The 21,289-nt window shown below is 38.7% G+C and overlaps 3 protein-coding genes across 3 annotated transcripts in view; 1 reads left to right on the top strand and 2 right to left on the bottom strand.

Annotated features, from left to right (window-relative positions):
* The window catches only part of snx17 (sorting nexin 17), a 36,943-nt gene extending 29,171 nt beyond the window's left edge, over positions 1-7,772 (bottom strand). Inside the window, exon 1 of the mRNA XM_084737334.1 lies at positions 6,952-7,772. Coding sequence (XP_084593460.1) covers positions 6,952-7,011 — 60 coding nt within the window. The 5' untranslated portion in view covers positions 7,012-7,772. The remainder of the gene's footprint in view (positions 1-6,951) is intronic.
* Positions 7,773-8,762: 990 nt separating this feature from the next.
* atraid (all-trans retinoic acid-induced differentiation factor) lies at positions 8,763-11,717 on the top strand. The gene is made up of 7 exons (XM_084737590.1): positions 8,763-8,913; positions 9,106-9,239; positions 9,950-10,018; positions 10,521-10,592; positions 10,683-10,804; positions 10,918-11,018; positions 11,129-11,717. Exons 1-7 carry the CDS (start codon positions 8,815-8,817, stop codon positions 11,231-11,233), a joined length of 702 nt encoding a protein of 233 aa, XP_084593716.1. The 5' UTR covers positions 8,763-8,814; the 3' UTR covers positions 11,234-11,717.
* Positions 11,718-12,283: 566 nt separating this feature from the next.
* On the bottom strand, positions 12,284-19,955 carry eif2b4 (eukaryotic translation initiation factor 2B, subunit 4 delta). The gene is made up of 14 exons (XM_084737591.1): positions 19,848-19,955; positions 19,088-19,125; positions 17,953-18,133; positions 17,513-17,722; positions 17,333-17,415; positions 16,355-16,387; positions 15,722-15,813; positions 15,463-15,577; positions 14,591-14,667; positions 14,374-14,476; positions 14,144-14,271; positions 13,724-13,901; positions 13,080-13,260; positions 12,284-12,625 (listed from the first exon to the last, which is right to left on the bottom strand). The coding sequence occupies exons 1-14, from the start codon at positions 19,867-19,869 to the stop codon at positions 12,426-12,428; spliced, it is 1,641 nt and encodes a 546-aa protein (XP_084593717.1). The 5' UTR covers positions 19,870-19,955; the 3' UTR covers positions 12,284-12,425.
* Between the last annotated feature and the right edge of the window lie 1,334 nt (positions 19,956-21,289).

Raw genomic sequence — 21,289 nt, 5'->3', positions numbered from 1 at the left:
TCTCTCTGTATTATGCAAAAGCTACCAAATACAGAGAGCAGAGATCACATGAGGAATCTTTAATTTCTTTCTCTGAGACACCCCTTGTTTGTTTTGACAGACAGAGAAGGAGATATAACGGCATACTCCTCTGCAAAACCACCATTGGGAAGTAGCAATCCAAATATCTGCTTGGTGTCAAGTTTAGAGCCAATCTCAGAGAGTAAATCTATTTTTCATGTCAGAGACCTCATCAATTGTTGGGAGTGATACTACACCACAAGAATAACAAAGTGATACTTTAGTTATGCCCTCAGGAAAAGAGAAAAATCTGGCCAAAAGTTTGCCCAAATACAGGATCATGTACAGAACAGCAGCCTTGAGCATTTTTCAGGCCACGGACCCCTCAGCAGATACAGAGACAATGCAGGGACGCCTACTACACCCCTACGTAGCTGCTAAGTCAGTTGCAGTTGTAGCATGGCTAATGTTGGGTGCACTTTTGCAGGTTATCTCATAGTCTCTTGCTTGTGAATACACAAAACGATCCATTGTGGCTCACAAGTCTGTACTATAATATGACTGCACAAGGATTAATGTAAATTAAATGTTGATAGTCTTTTTTTTTAACAAATTGGCCAATCAAAAAAATCAAACTATAATTTCATTGCCCCCGTTGTAACTCCGTTGTGGACCCCCTGGTGAAGACACGGGGTTTAAAGAATCACATTTTTCACAAAGTACCACAAGTCAATGCTGCCAAGGCCAAAAAACACTGAAAAGATCTGACTTGTACCTGTAAGTACACCTATTGTTTTAAATGGCCAAACACACATCAAAAGTGATAAGAGGTGTGTCAAACTGCCTCGATGCTCTTACTCTGATGGACTTTGTTTTGATTTTGGAGCCTCAAACAAGAAGACAAAGCTGATTTCCTGCAGCCACGTTACCTTAGAGTTAAAAGGGTAAGGATCTTTCCCCCAGAAAACAATACCATATCTAAAAAAGGAATTCTAATTAATAATAATAATTTAATGGAAACATATGGAAAATGGGGGTTATCTGTAATATATGAATCTTCTGCCTAAGTAGCAACTTTTTTCTAAAATGCAGCTGGTTCTTTCAGTTGGTTTGCAGTCGAACACCAGTATCTGGAAAGCATACAAACTTGTGCCTGCCTACATATAAATACCAATCTTTTCCCCAAAATATTATTGGCCATATAGGTGTTGGCATTTAAAATCTGATGCCTGCAGTGAGCCACAGGAGCATCAATTGATGGACATCAAGTAATGCTTTCAGTACATTTGGGCACTGAAAAACTGTCTTCATTCTTTACAGAATATGGCTCAAAAACATGACACAGAAGCATTTACACCACAAAATCTACTAACATGTAACTCATGGTTGAAAACTGCTTTAAGTTTGGCTAATCTTTGTATTAAATACAATCATCAGCTGTAATCACTTCCTAAAAAAACAAAAAAAAAAAACCGCTATACCACATGTGAAGATCACTGATCCCCTTTCTTCACTCTTCCTTGTCACAACAACCAAGTTGGAGACTTTCTAATGCTGTTTTTGTAGGGGAAAAAAGCTGAAGACAGTACTTCATGATTACACCATTTTGTTACTGCCAATAATACCTGCTTTTTCATTTGCTAAGAAATACCAGGTTCCAGCAGGCTGTGTGTAGCTCTGGCTGCAGATGAGAGGAAGTGTGCTCTGTATGCTTGTTGAAGAGATTTCCCATTGGGGTGTCAAAGCACAAACTGTCCACGCTTTAATCTCCTTCCCCTTCTGTCTCAATGAATATTTATAGCCAACATGATAGGTCATCTGTCAAAACAAACGAAAAGAAAAGTTTTGAAGTCTGACCAAACTGTTGCATGATGCTGCACATGCCATTGTGTAACTACGCTACCAATCAATAAGATAACAAAGTAGGTACAAACTAAAACTTTTAGAGGGAAAGAGGAAGGCTAAGGAATTTGGAGGAAGGCCAGCAAATGAACTGAAAGATGTGTATGTAGGCAGTATCCAGGCAGGAAGGAAGAATGAGTATGCAGAAAGTCTTGGCTCTGTTTGATAACACACAAAAATGACCCTCAATTTTTTTGTGAATTGCAAGCAGTTCAACTCCGGGACAGCTCAACAGAGTAAATTCCTTTGAATATAACCACTATGATCCATTACTGCTTTGTGCAGTTTTCTACACACCGACTCCAAACCAAAAATGTATTTCAATACCGAACACTCTGATCCTGCTCAGATTTTTGACAAGTCAGTAACATTTTGACTTGATAAAGACCTGACTAGGATACAACTGGAAACAAAACATTGTCTATTTAAATTTCCATTTCCATTTTCTCTGTACCTACATGTGATTTGTGTTTTTACCAGAGGTGTGGACACTGGAGTCACATAACGCAAATTTGAGGACTTGACTTTTTTCATTAAATACAGTAGCTTTATGTTTTTTTAGACATTGAGAAGTTAAGTTATTTTTTTGAAACACGATTGGCACCTACTAGACAGCAGAGATATGACTAGCCAGTCCAAAATAAAACATTTTGGATTACTGGATTAAGTTATGTTGATGATGATGATAGTATGAGAACCACAAGCTCCAAATTCTTCCTTCACTCTAAACCTCAAAAAGAAAAGTGATATTGTGCACATACAAATGTCTTTTTAGCTACTTTATTAACTGGTGAAACATTAGCTAGAAAGCTAACATTAAAGGAGAAATCTAACGTATGTTATCGTTTGCCCTTTTCACATTATTAGGGTTCAAATGATTTAGAAAACAGTCTGTTTATGAGATGTAAAAAAAAAAATAATAATAATGGAGTCAGGCAGGCAGTAAGACAGGCAGTCACTGAACTCAAACTCCAAAGTGTGTATTTTCAGAGGGGTTTGGTTTTCGGGATAATGGGCTTAACATTACATTGACAGACAACTGAGAGTTATAAACAGCTGATCAACTTACAGTGTAGGATTCATCATCACTTATTATTATCAAATTACAATGTTGCACTCATCTTGCACTCCTACAGTGTTCCTTCAGTCGGTTTCTTCTAGTTCTTTAAGTTAAAGTTTATCAGGCTTGGTTTCAAAACAATGTAAAAGACAATCAAGGGACTGATTCGGGACCATAATCTATGTGGGCATGTAACTAGCTAACTTGTAACTTGCTTGACCTGAGCAATGACTGGACTTGGCTTGCTTGAGATAGAGCAGGGACTCGACTTGACTTTCTTGATTCTCACCACACTAACTTGGGACTTGCTTGAGACTTGAAGGGAAACACTCACTTGCTTGCGATTTGCGCATGTGTGACTTACTCCCACAGCTGATATTCACACTCTTTCCTTTCACCTAACACGTGGCATGTGTAGGATGAAATCAATTTCCACCTGAGGAGTTCTAAGATGGTGTTTATTTGAAGCAATTTTAATAATCATGCTAGTGTTTCTAAGTTTATATATATTGCTCACAGTCAGATACAAGCTGAGAAAGGCATGCTGTTGAGTATGACCTCAATGGTTTGCAAAACTATAAACAGAAACAGATGAACTTGCTCACAGCGACATCCTAAACTCTTCCTCATCTAAAGTAAATGAGTCACCGTCATTTACAGAGGCACCGCCAGCTATGTCTCGTTTACACACCTACAAAAACCCAAAAACATATTTATACTATAAATGGTATGTGACCCAGAGAGAAACATACAAGTCTACTAGACTAGACTAGAGAGGAAGTGCAACCACTCAAAAATAAAGATGACTTGAACAGGAATCACACCACACTTTAAAAAAAAAAACTGCAGTCCTTGTTATTCTAACAAGCCCAGTGCAAACTCGGCAGATTCTGTGGCCTACTGGTTCCAAGGTACACAGCCCATCTCTCAGCATTAAAATCAAGCAAAGTCCCTTCCTGTGGAGTGGTAACAGGAAGGTCACAGTGACAGTCACAGGACTGCCAGCTGAGAGGTGAAAAACCATTGCTTTAAAGTTCCCACTGCAGTACAGGCTCGAAATGTGCCCAGCCAGGTGGAAAGGAGCCAGAGATGGCACCTGAAATGCTTGATTTAGAAACGTATTGACTTTCAACAGAGAGTGTAGGTGTTTGCACAACAATGTGGGAAATAAACTAAAATAAATCAAATTCCTGCACATATGTTAGCCTACTGTGTTCTCTATTTCTACAGAAAATGTATACACCTAGGTCATATTCAAAGCTAATTCTGAACTTCTTGAGGCAACAGAGACACTGAACACATTCACATGTTCAAATATTAATGAGCTTATTCCAAGATATTTTCCTCTTTGGAGCACATGGAGTCAAGATGTAGAATAGTTATTCGCAGGTGTACAACATTGAGCACAGCCAGTGTGATGTCACATGGAAATCAGATGTTGCAGATGTTATTTCAAGGCATCTGGCGAATTTGAGAGAAGCTGCATTCTTCAATAAAACATCTGATACTAAATGTTTTTTTTTAATGAAAGCTATAGGTCTAACATTCTGAAAGGATCTGAGATTATTTCCTGTTGTAGGGTTTGCTCATGTCATATCCATAACTGACAGGAAATACATTTGAACCCAAGCTGTTCCCTAGCAACGTAACTACTCGTGTTCACGGATAGGTCTGGTTTACAGGCATGTTATCAGACATTCACACCAATGCTGTTGTCTAAATCATCAAGCAACAACAGAAAAGGAAAAAATATTTAGAGCTGTCAGTAAATCTTTTAAATACTACATACTGTGTCTGCGGATGGTGCTCATGGTTTATGAAGAAAACAGCGTGAAACATCCATCAAAGGCTTAAAATGGTTTATATCTATGATACTTCACTACAGCTGTCCTTGACCAACCTCCATGAATTATCCTCTGTGAGCGCTACAGAGCATGTCTGCCAATGTGTCGAGGCAACACAAGGCGTAGCACCTTTCAAACACAATGGCAATTCAGAGGCACACAGAAACAGATTAAAATCAGAGAAAAAAAAAACATGCAGTTAGGCTATGTGTGCCCGCTGTACAACAACCAAGCAAGATGATAGAGCCACAAATTATTGCTGCTCTTGATGTACTGTCAAGACTGCTATATTTTAAGACTATATTTAACTGTTAGTTTGGTGACTTGACAATACAGTTCAAGCAATGCTGGCTGTATTTTTCTCTAAATAACAAGGCGTGTTGTTATATCATGGAGGCAAATCTCAGAAAGAATTTAAGTGCTGAGTCAAACCTATAAAACAAAAGGGACTCTGTCGTGCCTGAGGTGAGGAATCAGAGATAGGGCCACACTCACGTCTCCTCAGGTGGGTTTGACAGTAAATGGCAACATGCAACGTTTTGCAGCCACATAACAACATCTACCAATAACCAACACCAGACATTTACTGTTCTTGATGTGGGGTCCAGACTGCTATGTTTTAAGACTGTGTGACAATACAGTTAAAGTCATGTTGGCTGCCATTTTCTCTAAATAAGAAAGAATGTTGTTATATCATGGTTGTACATCTCTGAAAGAATGTAAGTATTAAGTCAAATCAGTAGGTAAGATTTAGAGTCATCTACAGTGAGCTTGCAGATTGCAAAACACCTCGCCTCACCCTTCCTTTCCAAGGAAAGATAGCCACCACAACTGTGAAGAAAGTGAAAGGCACCAACTAAAACCAATGTTTGGTTTGTCCGTCCTGAGCTACTATAGAAGCGTGGTGGCACAACTTGGCAGCCTCTATGGAAGACAATGCACTGTAGATATTACCATCTCGTTCTAAGTTAAAAAAAATACAACAATTCATATTTTTTGGGTGATTCAACACTAAAGAAAAAGTAACATATTTATTACATTCTATTTCTGCTAATAAGTTCCCATAAATCTCACACTAGACCTTTAAAACAAAAGGAAGCCTGTTGTGCTTGAGATGAGAAATAAGGAGACTGGGCCACGTTCAAGTCTCCTCTAAATGAGAACATGACAGTTGGTACCAATTTCAGACACAGCATATACATGCAGCATTTTGCAGCCACATGACAACATCTACAAAATAAGTCTGATGCCAAACATAACAACATAATTACTTTATATCACTTATGCTTATTTATCAAAAATCTCATTGTGTTAATATTTATGAATGTACCAACAGCCATACCTTCAACATTGTCACATTATCAATTTGGTCAAAAAATATTATGATAGATTGTCATCAGGATAAATATTATGATTTTGTCCATGTGGCCTGGCCAGGGAACCAACAGCACCAGTCACCAATCAAATGCTAACAAAATAGGCATGGTGCTGGTAGATTTGCTTCATTTACCAGCCAAAAAACAATAGCAATGGTTAGTAAAATGTGAACACTCTAGCCATTTGGTAGGTGGACGATTAAGTTAATTTTGCACCTTGTGCTTGGCCCTATCCTCAGGTGGCTTTGACAGTAAATGACAATTGGTAGTATCTCCGGACACACCATAACCATGACACAGTTTGTGGCCACATCTCCCATCTACGTCTACCAACTAAAATCCAATGCCAATTATAATGTTGACTCATGGTGAAGACCAGGCGTTACAACTCTACTGATTCAGTCCAAAGCTTGTCTAGACAGGATGTATTGGTTGTCAAAACACTTTTACACAACTTCCTTGTGTTTTAATGATCTACATTTGGTTAATTCAGTTATCTAAGCTGTATCCTTATGAAACAATAATGCACATACGACACAAATTAGCATTTGATAGTGTAACTGAGGTAATAGCTAATTGTATGTTGTATTACCAGTTGTTTGCCTTGAAGTGACACATCACTGCTGGTTCCGTCAGATCATTTAACAGTAAACATACGAACTCGTGCTGCTGCATTGACATAAATCCGACCTAAGGCCAGCTGAGGCCAGCGTTTAAACCCAGGCTAAGTGAAAACGGGTAAAACAAAAACACAAATTATCATGCTCACCACATATGTTGATCCATTTTCTCCCGAACGAACCTCCGTTTCGGGTATGGAAAAATGCATTTTCAGCCGCTGTCCGACGACCAGTCCTCAAACGCCACCAACCACAGCCTGACGATGGAGAAGAAGACACAGTTTGCCCACAAAGTCCACTGCAGTGACTGTCGGCGGTGACTACAGAGGAGGAGGGGGGCTCTCGCACGGTTCATCCACTGGTTTGTAAGTCCGGGGAAAGCGGTGTCAGGCTGGAGGAGACCACTGACGACTTTATTATCTGGACAACAACTCATGCACCAACTAACATCCGCATAAAACTTCTCCCACGTCAGTGTCAAACTTTTCTCACTGCCGTTCCCGCAGCAGCCATGTTGCAAGTGTTAAGTAATTACACCTTCACTGTTGGCGTTAAAATATCCTTTTGACGCACTTTTAAGTAATTTAATTTAATTTAAAAACCACCTACTGTAAGATTTGACTCTCAACGTACACAGGTAAGTCTATTCATCAGCGGTAACCAGATGAAGTTCCCTGTTCGGATAAAAGGTGCAGTTGGTTCCTGCAAACAACACACAGCGTCGCAGAGCCGTTGGTAAACCTATCGAAATATGAGGGGAGACAGTTGCACTTGTTGTGGTTTTTGGTTGTTTTTCCTGTCTCCTACATGTGCTGAAGAAAAAAATATACGGCGACGGAGTAAACTCATATATAAACTGTGATAGAAACGGCAGAGAAAGCAGATGTACCAGGGCCCGTCAAGCCATTCTGTGCTCAGTGTATCTAGTGGCCCATCAAGAGGCATTGCAACAATCCTTCTGGGCCATACCATCTCGTTTTCAGCCGAGGGGTGCTTCACTCTTCACAGTTAAATAACATAAGAAAACATTAATATAATCTCGGTCACTTCTTTTACAGTTAAGGACATAACACTACAGTGTAGTGTTATAAATATGCTCCAAACATGTTTCCCTTTGTACATTGAATCTTGTATAATCACCCAATATGAAGTCCCCACTTTATATGGTGCAACCCAAAGTGACAGTGAAAGCGCAGTCAAAATTCATTAGTCAGAAAAAAACGTCCAGAATTTGTCAACAGTTTTAGAAATTTAAAGAAATAGGACAGTTAGATTTTATACTATTTTATATTTTAATTTAGAAAAAAAAATCTCTAATGCTTTGGAGTTTTTTTTAAAAAATATATTTATTTATTTCTTGTTAAAACGTTAAAATAAATCGAAGGCGTTTGGCTGCAAAATTTGTTTTATGGACATAACACGAAATTTTCTACACAAATTAACAAGTTAGATGATTACTATATGTATTTGTACGTATTATTGTTTGTTCTATTCACTACATAGGCAGGTAATACATTAAATGAGCATTAAATGCTCAGTTTTTTTATACTTTATTTTTTCGTATATAAATTGCATACATGCAGCTTAGCTGCTGCCAATTAACAGCTCGTAGTAATGAAAAAATTTCAAAGTTCTAAATTAAACAAGCAAACATAAACAACAGACAGGTTGGATACTTGTGTACATTAAATACATTTCCATTTACACATATATACATATTCATAAGTAAATATACATGCCTGGGTGTACATAATTACAGGCAGTGGTCAGAGTCATTTTTGAAATATAAATCAATCTTTTTTCAAACACTATTCCATATTCCTCACATTATGAGTCATTTTCTCCGTGTAGGTGTGGGTTTCTTCCACCCTTTTGTTATTTGCTACAGTGCTGTGATTCTCAGCATAAATGCTCCAAATTGAATGTATGCGCAACTTGCAGCGCAGAATTAAAAGTGCTGGACCAGCTTCCTGTCACATGTCTGCTACAGTAGGATCATATGACTTCAGTCGATGAAAATGAAAGCTGGGTGTAGCCAGCTGAAACCTGTAGTGCTAGTTTTGATCTTTTATTTATGTTTTTATGGAAGTTATCAACTGACTGAGCTGCAGGTAAGACTTGGTTATGATAATGTAACAGCTGTAGTCTTTACCAGAGTAAATAAACGACACATCGTATCCACATATCATCGAAAAGCAGCTTGTTTTGGTGGGGACACAGTAGCTGTAGATGGCAGTAAGGAAGACTGGGAATATTGCGGTTTATAACCTTTAATGTCCTTTCGTAATGATATACAATCACAGGTATGTCAGCTCTGCAGTGGTCCGGTCTTGAATCGCACAGCAGTGGGCCGGTTTTGTTCCTCGTCCGCTGGTCGGATAGACGGACGCTGCTGCTTGAGAAATGACAACACAAGCGAACCAGAACGCATCATCGGGTAGGACTTTAATGTTGCCTTCAGGGTCTATCGGGAAAATAGGAATTACGTTTTACTACATGTCACAAATGGCCTGTACAAGGTGTGGTAAAAGTAAATGGTGTACTGAACACCCGTATATAAAAAAGAGAAATGCATAAATGATTCTCCAGGCAACAAAATAAAGAAACAAATAAAGTGTAAAAAAAAAAAAAAAAAGGGAAATAGAAACCACAGCTATTTCAGTTCAGTTCTTTGTAAGTAGCTGTGTACAGTGAGCGTGTCAGTATGATGAAATAAGCCTCTTCAGGGTGATCCTGCATCAACCTGTCAGTGTTTACTTTGCCATTATGAGACACTTACTGTTGATTATCCTTTACACTTTTCCTTGTTCCGCTTGGTTATATTTGTTTATCTTTGTCAATGTAAGTTGTATAAGTTACTTTGTCAAGTAATCCATATAACAGTAATCACAGACACAAAAGTGTAATCTCATGTGCTGGCCAAAGAAATGGTCATTAGAACTGTTTGAGTATTCCTATTTTGTAATACTGTTACATGTATATTACTGTTACCATACCTGTACACTTGCTGTCTGGTTGTCTTAATTATGACCTTCATTTCGTTCCATAGATACAACGTGTGTGCATTGCAGCTTTAAAAAATTAAATTTACATAATATTGAGTTTGTTTCATTAATCTTTCAACACGTTTTTTTCTGTTTGTGTCAGGTTGGATCTGTCCAATTGTTCACTAACTCACGTGGAGGATCTTCAGGGAGCATCAACTGCATTAATGATGTATGTACAGTTTGAAACCCTTTTACACAACATACAATATCGTGCATAGACGGATTAACAGAAGACGCTGCCTTAATGATGCCTTGTGTTCATCACTAGTGTCTGTGTTGATTATTCATGATTGTAAGGGTCAGATCTACATGATAAATTGTTGTAAACTGCAGAACTGCTGCACTCAGGGTAACAAGTGAGAGCAATTCCTCAGAATGATCTGTGTTGGTAAGTTAAACACATTCTTAGGCAGCTGGAGTTTTGGAAAGTTTTTTTTCCTGGCAGCAAATAAAATCTTAAATCTCTCCTTCTGGCAAAGACCAAAACTCTTTAACTACTCCTAAGAGAAAAAAAGAAATCGTGAAACCCCACACCGGTGCATAAATAGAGCACTCTCAGTATGAGGAATGTATGAACACATCTTATTAATTTTTATTATTAATATCCACGTGGAACCACTTGTCTTTGCCGTTCTGTTTTTTTTTTCACTTTATAAATTTTTGCTTTGCAGAGATCTCTCACTCAATCCCATTGTCAACATCAGCGACACAGCATTTCAAGGATTTCTTGAGTTAAATTACATGTAAGCATTCAGTCACAAAAATCAAACTCAAACTATGACAGCTACTCATGAATATAAAGTTAGTCTTATTTTTTTTTTACATCTCTGTAGGATTTTACCGCAAGACATAGTTTGTCCAGGAGGCAACTCTTCTTGGGAAAAGGTGGAGGTCAAAGATGGAAGACGTGTTTGTGAGGGCCAGAGAAATATGTGTAACCAGACTGGACAGCTGTGTAAGTTCCCATCTGATAATCCTCCATTGTGACACATGAACTCTTAAACTGATGCAGTCCTCCAGTAATACATGACATCTGTTCATCTCATAATTACTGACAATCCTCCTCAGCCATTAACTGCCCAGAGAACTCGCTCTGTGCTCCCTACGGCCCTGGCTTCTTTGAATGCAGCTGTGCTGACAACTATCATGGATACAAATGTCTCCGGGAGGTCAGTCCTGCAAGCAGCTTTATCTGAATCATTATTTATGTATGTGCCTGATTAGCAAGTTTAATATTGCTGCACTTGAATCTCTACGAATTAATTTTCATTGTCAACAGGGGGAGTTCCCAGCCCTGCAGGTGTTTGGGCCTCTCGGAGCGTCTACGATTGTGATCTCCATCGTGCTGTGGGTCACCCAGAGGCGTAAGGCCAAGTCGCTCTGAGGTTGAACCACCTCATGTGCAATGATCTACTGAGCTGAAACTGACTGTTCTGTGAGGGAAAATGCTGACACAAGGTCTGAGGTGACCCAAGCCCTCTTTTAGAAATTATGCTTTATTTTATTTTACACCTTTTTGGGGCAGCTACATTTTTAACTGGCACTGACTTTTTTGACTGCAACATCAGTGCAATTTTAGAGAGTGAATTAATTTGAACACACGTTGCCCCAAGTTTTAAATTTCTGAAATTTATGACAATAATACCACTGTTAACACTTTAGCCATATGTTTAAGTGTATTCAACTGACACAAGGTATTAATGAAGATGTTTTTAAAAATCAGACTATTTGCTTGCTGTTAACTGTGCCAAACATGCACTGAATGTGTATCTACGTATCCTCAAGAATATTTGAGGAAATCTGTTTACTGCATGTTGAACATGTACTCCACTCAGAGCAAAAACCAAGACAAATTCACTAAATCATGATGTCAATCATTAAAATTTAAACAAAAAAATACGGTGTGTAGCTGTGGATAAAATGTTGCTTGTTCCAACTATTGTTTTCCCCTGGTGTTGAAAACTAACATTTCTGCCAATATTATATTTGAAGTATGTGCGTATCAGTTGCTTTTGTGCACATAATGAATGATCCGAGTTCCTTTGCCAAAACAAGTTTTACTACCTGCCTGGTTCATGTCTTATTTTTCTCCATCCCGTTAAATTGATCCAGTCATTAAAAACTAGTCTGGAGGATTTAAGCGAGCCATAAAGTTCGTCTTGAGATGCTGCAGCTCCAACTGTAATTAGGGAACCATTTCTGGCTAGTTTAAAATTGCATGCTGTGGTAAACTTTGGTTGTGAACCACAGTGGAATTGTTCTGCTCTAAATACTGACAATTAAATGTTCTGTTGTTAAGAAACAGTTCATAACATGGATCTATTAAAACATCTAGCCCATACCCAATACTAAAAAGACAGAGCTACCCTCCTCAAATCTCTAATTATCCAGCCCTGGTATAAAAAACACACATGGACTCTGTTTAGAAAGCGTATGCCATTTCAGATATATATTTATTGCATGCTAAAAGCACGATAATTTGTGTTGTGTGCATGCATTTGTGCACACAAACTCCCCCCCCATCAAAACACAGAGAAACACCCTCTGGGCTCAGGCTGACGTGAGCACGGGGTCGTTCACTGGTCCACGTTCTTTACTCGCAGCACCACAGGGACCGAAGTGCAGGGGATCATTCCCAATTCTGTGATCACGAGGTCCACGAAGTCAGGTGGTGTCACATCATACACCAGGTTGAGCAGGCCAAGTGAGGGCACGTCCTGCCAGTGCTCTAGCTGGGTCTTCCCAGAGTGGGTCACAATGAGGTCATCCGGGTCATCTGCGATGGACACATGAAGATAAATTTGGACTCATTCTGACATTCTTCATCTGACGTTTGGAAGAGATTTGCTTAAAAGCGGTAAAATTGATCAAAAGCAACAACTGAAGTGATCGAGTCCCTTTAAGTGGATAGTTAGGGTTTTTTGATCTGGTTGACACATGCCCCAGTTTGTAGAAGCAGTGAGAGGCACCAGCATGGAAAGTGAGCACTGTGTTGACACTGACCCCATTAGGTGGCTAAAATACCTTTGACATTGCTCAGCCTTCTACTCCTGGTGTTTCTCTGAACTGGGGGCGTGCCATCCACCATCTATGGTAGGGAATGTACTGACTATAGAGAAGTACCTCTTACAACCCACATCAAATAATCTGAACTATCCCTTTAAAGAAACAGACACTTTCAACAATTAAACAAATCCATCAAGCCGCCACCGGCTACATTAATTCCATACCCAGTTCATTGGACACGAAGGAATCCGTCTGCACCCTCTCACAAAACTTGTAGGTCTCACAACACACCAGCACAGGCACGTTAAAGGCTTTGGCCACCAGAGCTATCTGTGACGTCCCCACGCGAGACATGACATAGCCGTTGGCCAGCAGAGCGTGAGCACCAAGGAACACCTTTGATACCTACAACATCCAAGTTCAGGGTGTATTATGACATATCCACACAGAGTAAAGACATTTAATGTGCTACTAAGGCTCTAATTTGTGAACGTTTTCTATTGTGGAAGATGAACAATTTTGATGAATATTCAATGTATTGATTATGGGATTCTTTGTGTCTAAGTTGTGAGGAAGGAAGATGACTAAGTTTGAGCGTAAAATCAATGGGACATTGTAATCAGAAAGGTTACTGTGCTTCCACATTGTTAACATCTGAAAAAGGAAATGATTGAATCAACATTGGCATGGAATCAGCAACTGTTGTTTTTGCATATAAGGTAAGACACTATGAAAGACATTCAGAGAAGAATCTTCTCTCTGTGCTGCATGAAGTAAAGAGATTTGATTCATCACACCGTCTTGGTAACTGTTCAGAGAACTAGCAACTCTCACTATTTAGACGAAGAATTTTTATAACACTACTTACCTCTGGAAGGATGTAGGAGACAGCCGAGATAAGGACGTAGGTGCAGCTGATGCCTCTCTGGACCAGCCGCCTCAGGGCCTCCCGGCCCTCCAGTCGAGGCCGGCTGTCTACCACAATTACACGGAACTTCCTCTTCTTCTCAAAGGCCTCACACAAGATGTGGTTGACCAGTGATGAGCTGAAAAGCAGAGGCATTGATGTAAGAAGAGAATGTGGAAGGAAGATGGGAGTTGTATGGCGAGACAAAGAAAAGGGAAGAGAAAGTGTTGAGTGGTTTAAAAATAAGAGTTTGGGCGTGATTGCGCAGTGTAAGAGTTGCATTTATTTTGCATGATATTATGAAATAACATTAAGCAATGATTGGTAGCAGAAACAGCTGAATGTTTTTTTTTCCTGACATGTCAGCTTTAAATGGCTTACCATCCATAAACTAGGATGACATCTCCATCACTGATTTTTTCTATGGAGGACTTGGCGATAGCTTCAGCGGCAAGAACAATCTTCTCATTAATGTAGCTATCGATGCAGTTCAGCAGTTTGCTCTTTGCCTAAACAGAGAAAGACAAAGAGACAAGACATGAGGGGGTAAAAGAGACGGAAAATGTAAATCAGTATCATTAAGCTTACTGTATCAAAAGTGTGGCACTAACCTCTTCCTCTTTGCATTGACTGGAAATGTTGGAGATCTCCTTCTTGATGAATTTGATTGCATTACCCATGCTGGCTGACAGAGGGCGACACTGATTCAAAAAACTGCAAGAAAAATAAGAGAAGACAACAAATCAGGATAACAGGTTGTAGCAAAACCTAAACTGATCAGGCTAAACTAGTGATGCTACATGACCAAATGTGGAAAACTTTTTGTACCTGATATAAGGTTTCAGCTTGTTGACCAAGTCTCTAGATAGCTCCTCGTTTGGAGGTGTAGTATAGTCCCTTATTACCTGAAGAGAAAAAAACATTGATTTTAGTTTGTTGACTTAAAATTTATTTTCATTAATAAAAACAAAATCAACTTCAAGCTACCAGAAAAAGCAATTTCTGGAGAAAATATGGTGGGATTTCTGGTGGCTGAAAAACTGACACTGAGCTGAATTACATGGATGGACAACAGCATTGCTTGAAACACTTAAAGGTGGACAGTTCTGCTTCATGTAAAGTTGGCAGTTGAACGACATAACTTGATAAACCAACACTGCTGTCTGACTTTGTATGAAGGAGCAGCTGAAGGAATTATGAAGAGTCTGAAGACGAAAGGAATAAAAGGAGAAAAATGTAGTGCAAGTACTGAAGGGTGGTGAAATAAGAGTTATAGTGTAGAGACTTATAAGAGATGTCTTAGTTGGAATAAGGATAAACTAATTTTTATTTTGAAAGTCTTCAGTGCTCATGAAGCCTGCCATACGCTCCCATTACTTTATTTTGAAAATCCAGTTTACTCCAGGGCCCCCCAGTAAGCTGTTTTTTGTCTCTGGGGGCTTTTAAGTTGAAAATCTTTCACACCACAGAGCCCCTGTCAGCTTTTTGTTGCCTTCTGTCATTTGCCTTTTGGGGCTTTTATTTTGAAAACGCAGCTGAACCAGGCCCCCCCGCAGGACGTTTTTGTAGCCATATCTGATGATATATTGCACTTTCATTGTACAGTACTCAATGATAAACCAAATCAAATAAACAAAAAGGTTTTTTTTGTTGCTCTGTAGGATCTAAAGCCCTCAGACTAAACAGTCTTTGCTCTGTACCTGTTTGAAAGCATGCAGCAGGGCAACAGAGCGAGCGTTGGATCCTGCCACTATGCCCTGTGAATACTGGAGACCCAGTCGAACAATAGCAGGATGAATCACTGTGGAGGGAATGCTGCAACACACAAATACATTTCACTAACAATCAGTGAGATTTAAGGTAATCCTAAGTGGTACAAATTATTGACACTACATGAGTCAAACTCTTCACAGATGGCAAAGAGAAGCTGCTGTACTAAATGTGTTTTTGTCAGTTTACCCGAGTTGCTGTGTTAGAGGAGCTTTGCGACTGTACTGGTGGAGGTGAGAAAACAGGCTGACTTTGTAGCCGTAGTCTGACCGGAGCGGGATCTGAAATAAAGCAGATTCAGAGACCACTGCAATCAGTTGCCAGTAATTCAGAGGTTAAAACAGATCATGACGTTCACACACAGTCACAGCACAGCCTCATCATAAATTCAATAAACAGCTATGTCTGTGAGTAAGATTCAGTGGACCACACAGAGAAAAAAGGTCACTATAGAGCTGCGGTCCTACATTACTAATGAAAGGCTACTCTCAAATAAAACTCACAGATTTGATCATGTTTAACTTTGGCAATGTGACTTTTATCACACAGGATTTTGTTGTAAGTACACTCTAAAGACAAACAGAGCGGTACGGAGTGCAACCATAAACCTGCACAGCAAACAAACAAATACAAAGAACAAAAAGACACAATATATAAGATACAAATTTCTTAAATACATACCACCTCTATCCTAACGGACAAACTGTTTCCAACACTAACTTTTCATTTAATGAACAGTGCTGGAGTACAATACAATTACAGGTTAGCAAACAAAACAAAAATTAAACACATGTCGATGGCACACATTTAGGAAAGTCAGACCTTGACCTTTGTAGCAGCACTGTATTCTGGTGTCTGAAAGAAATGTTAGGTACAATCACATGCGGTTCCCACCCATGGTTAGGTTGCAGTGAATGACTCAACATGATTAACACACTTAAGAGTTTGAGAACTGTCTCAGTGAAATTCTCTGTTTGATTCTTGAACATTATTCAATGAGCAATGACAAAGTAGGGATGTTGATGATCAATCATTAATCAATTTCATGAAGAATTTAACAAATGAAAACGTATTAATAGATAATTAATTAATAGTCTAGAAACAGTAGCAATTGTGCTTCATTTAACTTGTTTTATCAGGCAGAGGCATAAAAATTGAATGACAAGAACTAGACTAAAAATTAGGGCAAAACATTTGAAAAAAAATTGCAAAACATGAAAATGGGGAGAGAAATGAGAAAAATTATAAAAACAGCAGTATGTTTAATTATGACTGATTAATGGATTGTTAATATTTTCAACTATCAGTAAAGGAAAATGATTGGTTGATGATGAAAATTATTGATGTTATTTGCAGCAGACCAACACCCAGGCTATTTCTTATCAGTTTTAGTAATTCCAGATTAATACAAGCCTTGATTAATATCTGTTACTTTTTTATCCTGTTATTTCCTTGTTCAGAGTCATTCTTTTACGGTCACTGTGTTCTCGCTCTCAAAGTTTTTTCAAACAGTGTGGCAAACATCCTTTCATTACTAACACAAACCTCTCCGCTCTAGCATGAGGATACTACTGATGTGTGTGTGTGTACTACGTGGTCATGAGTTCAACAGTTACACAATATATATTTCCTTAAGTGTGTTATAGTGAATAGAACTGGGAGGACAATACAATACACTACACTTACAATGAATTTGTAGTTACTGTACTCAGGATTGAATCAAAATGCAACACAAAAGCAAAAAACAAAGCATGCTTTCATGAGTCAAAGTTTTTAGAGATGATACATAAAGTAGCTAACCTGTTGTCTTTCCAACTTCTTTGCCAGTTTCTTTAAAACCTCCGGGTTGTCCGCCTGGATATGTTCTGGGAGCCTCTTTACCACTGAAAACACATAACAAGTATGACTTCCTCCACACTATATACAGTGTTTAATTTCAGATTGTCACTACTTGTGCTGACCTCCAGGCTGTTACAGTACCTGGCTGCAGCTCATTAGGAGGTGCTTTCGGTTTCCCCGTGGCCGCCTGCTGCCCCACCTCTCCCTTCTTGCCCTGTTTGGAGGCCCTCTCAGCCTCTTGCCGAGCTCTCCTCTCAGCTTTCAGCTCTGCTTTACTCTTAGCTGGCTTGTCTGCCGGGGCAGGAGTTTCTGAGGCAGGCACAGGAACCGGAGCAGGCACTGCTGAAGGAGCTGAAGGAGACGCATCAGACTTAATTAATTGCAAGTCATGGACCACAGTGAGACAGATGTTTCCATACAAATTGCTTATTTTTTATATTTTAAAATTAAAATCCATTTTTAATTTTTAATTCCCAGTTCTGAAAGTAAAACTGAATGACCAAAAAATACACCAACCCTAATGTGACACATTTCCATGCTACAACTACAAGACCCAGTGGTGGGGTCCATTTAATAGGCACCTTTCTGTGTTGTGGGTTGTGATGGGGGCTGGGGAGCTGGAGAATCTGAACTGACAGCCTTCTTTTCTTTCTCGTTATCCTGTGGAGCCTTGTCATCTTTTTTCTCTTTGCTCTTCTTCTGCTGTTTCTTCTCTTTCCTCAGCCGCTGCTTCTCCTCTTTGGTCAGCTCTTTGCCTTCTTTCTGTTAAACGCATATGTCAAGGAGGGTCAGTGAAAACATTACAATTACGCCTAAAAGGGATAGTTTGGGTGATTTGAAGAAAAAAGGTTGTATGAAGTAAATATAGATAGTCAGCGTATTACCTACAGTAGATGGTGGTCAGCACACATGGTCAAACAGTTTGGCGAAGCAGAAGGGAGCAACGTAGTGAAATGTAAAATAATGTACTGCTTTGGACAGGGTCAGCAGCAAAATCAAATAAGGAAACCAAAACCAGCTCAAGCACATTTAGAATATTTTCTCTGCTTTACACTGCCGCCAGACAGCCCTTTACAACAGGAAGCAGCTGTTATATAAGCTAAATGTCACCCTCTCCAAACCAACCCATGGGCGATGGCACTGGTTGCTCTACCATTGCCTTCAGTCATTTGTTTGTGTTACTGTGCAACTTAAAGTTGGTTTGGATTCACCAAAACTGTCATTAATTTTTTTCCAAGTGGGCTTTTTTTCTAAGATGATTAACAGGGCAGCACAGTTCTTGCCAAATGTGAATCACAATTTTTCTCCATAAGAATTGAGATCACAATTCTTATTTTTATTAGTTTTTTCCTCTCTTATTTTAGAGCACTTAAACAAAGTGATTACCTTAAATGTCAAAGAAATGTTCTGTCTAACTTAAATGTGTGGTCTGGTGGCTGGCATTTTGTGATGTGGTTTGTTTGTCCAAAGCAGTAAGTGAATTGTCATTAGTTAGAAATGCGATAGCACAAATATGTGAATTGAGATTACTGTAATATTACTGTAATTACTACAATACATTTTTTGCTGACCCTGTCCACAGTAGTACATCGCTTAGCTTCCTAAATTGAGACTCCGCTTTGCTTCTCCAAACTGAGGGTGTGTCGATCACCTTCTACTGTTAGAAATATCCCTTTAAGTATGTAGCTTTTAAATGAGATTATGACAAATACTAACCCTTGCTCGTTCAATGTCATCTTTCTTTCCAGGTCCTTCTGTAAAAACAACCAAGAAATTAAGATCTACAAGCAAGTAAAGCTTATATCGCACTGACACTTATCACAAAATACTACACAGTCAAAAAAAACAAAACAATCAATCATAATGAGATATATATAAAAAAGGATAAAACAACAGATAAAGCATGGAGGTAACAGACATAAGGCACGAGATTAAAATATAAAACACCCAACTGCCTCTCTGAACAGATTATGATACTATGATTAGGTATATCACACCTCTGTTCCCTTTTGTAAAATGATGGGCATTAATTTTAAGTCCAGCCTTTATTCAGCAATCATTCAGTGCTGGTGATGCCACTGTACATATGTCACTGAACTGGCTAGGTTTGCATCATGCTAACGACACCAGAGACAGAACTGTCTACCATCATCTTCACGGCACAATTACATCTTAAAACACGCGTTTTTTAGCTGTCATGATAATTTTATAAAATACTCGAAAAGATGATGCAATAACATCGCGATGTCTCCCGTTGAACAACTCTGTCTAGCGCGATGGGACCTCTGACTTGCTTTCAATGCTAACGTTAGCAGCACTAGCATAATGATTGAATTAACTTCGCTACGAGCGAAACCCAAAGACCGCAAACCACATTTTATAAGCGCGGGACGTTTTGTCGCCGTGCCTACAACGACGTAATCAAAATACCTGTAAACGGTGATAAATTCCTGCTGTTACACACTCCCAGACTCACCTGTCTCCCCGTTGTCAGCCATGTTTACGGTACCGCTTCACTTCCTCTGCTGCTGCTGTAGAAACTACTGACCCCTAAAATGTATATCGCCTCCTTGTGGCTGAATGTGGTGCTGCTGCCGCCTCCGCTCCAAATGTCTTTAAAGGTTAACTAGCTTTAAATGACTTCCTTATCATGAATCATTTCCTCATAAACCGAGTCAGAAAGCTTTTGCTGTATATTACATTTGACCCACTTTCATAACAGCTTTCTGGTCATCTAGGTCAGTATTAATAATATTTCAGAATCAGAAATCTGAAATTTTATGAAAAAAATTCAAAATTGTGGTCACATTACAGATTTCCCCATTCAGGAACAGAAATATATATAGGCAGTGAGAAATTAGTTATGTAAAGAGTTATATATATAATGCATAAAATATATTTATTATGTCAGGCCATCACACACATATATACATTATGCTAGAATATAAATCTATGTAAATTGTGCATATAATCATGCAGTTGAAATATTGCACATTGTTTTACATAATTTATTTCAATACATAGGCTATAGAGCATTTTCGTTCAATTTTCTTTAACATATCTAGTTGTGTGCAACTTACTTTCCATGCAAAGATTATTCATTAATCAGTAAATGGTGCTGTACAGCATGACATTTTGTGTAGATGTTACATTTATTAAATCCTCTACATATCATTATCATTTTTACAAGAGATTTCCCCTGAACCCTGTTAACTCTGACTGTAGATTGAATCCTTGTGAACTGTGTGTTTTGTAACTGCAATCATTCCATCAGCCAAGATATTTAATTTTGGCAATTTTAAATATTTTTTGTGATTATATTAAATATGAATCCCTTAATTTTGAAAGTTAGGCTACTTGTATAACACATAAATGACACTGCACGTAGTTTATTACACCAAACAAGAAGCACATAGAGTGTAACTGAGTTTAAAGAGCGACAGTTCACTTTATATTATGGGTGAACATGTGGATCGGTGATGGAAATGGTTATGAAAGATGGGTTTCAGACCTGGAGCTTTAATAGTAACAGGACAGTTTCAGTTTAATTCCTGAACATCCCTGAACATTGTCATTTTTATTGGAATCACAGATGAGGTGCACTGTCAGACTGGGATGTAAAACAAATAAACAAAATAAGAGAAGATGACACATCTGTTCTAATCAACATTTTTGTATTTTGTGCGTGTGTGTGCTTCTTGTGTGTTTACATTTTTGTGACGAGGTACGAAAGGGTTCATGCACTGAAAAAATAGAATCTAAGATCAACTTTAAAAGACTGAAGACTCAATGTAACTCAATGTGACTCAATGTAAATAAATGAGGGCACAAAATAATTAAGGACATATGACAAAGAATATAGAATACATTTCTTACAGGGTGGACAAAAGTCATCATAACCTAACTATTATTACAGTA

The sequence above is a fragment of the Lutjanus erythropterus genome, chromosome 15 (assembly GCF_056507025.1).
Source record: "Lutjanus erythropterus isolate fLutEry1 chromosome 15, fLutEry1.hap2, whole genome shotgun sequence".
Lineage (NCBI taxonomy): Eukaryota > Metazoa > Chordata > Actinopteri > Lutjaniformes > Lutjanidae > Lutjanus > Lutjanus erythropterus.
Note: the sequence above shows the minus strand (reverse complement) of the source record. Positions and strands in the feature narration are given on the sequence as shown.

Coding starts and splice junctions, on each gene's coding strand:
- eif2b4 (XM_084737591.1), bottom strand. CDS start 19,869: ATGGCTGACAACGGGGAGACAG. Junction 18,134..19,087: donor ATGACATTGAACGAGCAAGG/GTTAGTATTTGT, acceptor TGCGTTTAACAG/AAAGAAGGCAAAGAGCTGAC. Junction 13,261..13,723: donor TCTCCTACATCCTTCCAGAG/GTAAGTAGTGTT, acceptor TGGATGTTGTAG/GTATCAAAGGTGTTCCTTGG.
- atraid (XM_084737590.1), top strand. CDS start 8,815: ATGAAAATGAAAGCTGGGTGTAGCCAGCTGAAACCTGTAGTGCTAGTT. Junction 8,914..9,105: donor ATCAACTGACTGAGCTGCAG/GTAAGACTTGGT, acceptor ATACAATCACAG/GTATGTCAGCTCTGCAGTGG. Junction 10,805..10,917: donor TAACCAGACTGGACAGCTGT/GTAAGTTCCCAT, acceptor AATCCTCCTCAG/CCATTAACTGCCCAGAGAAC.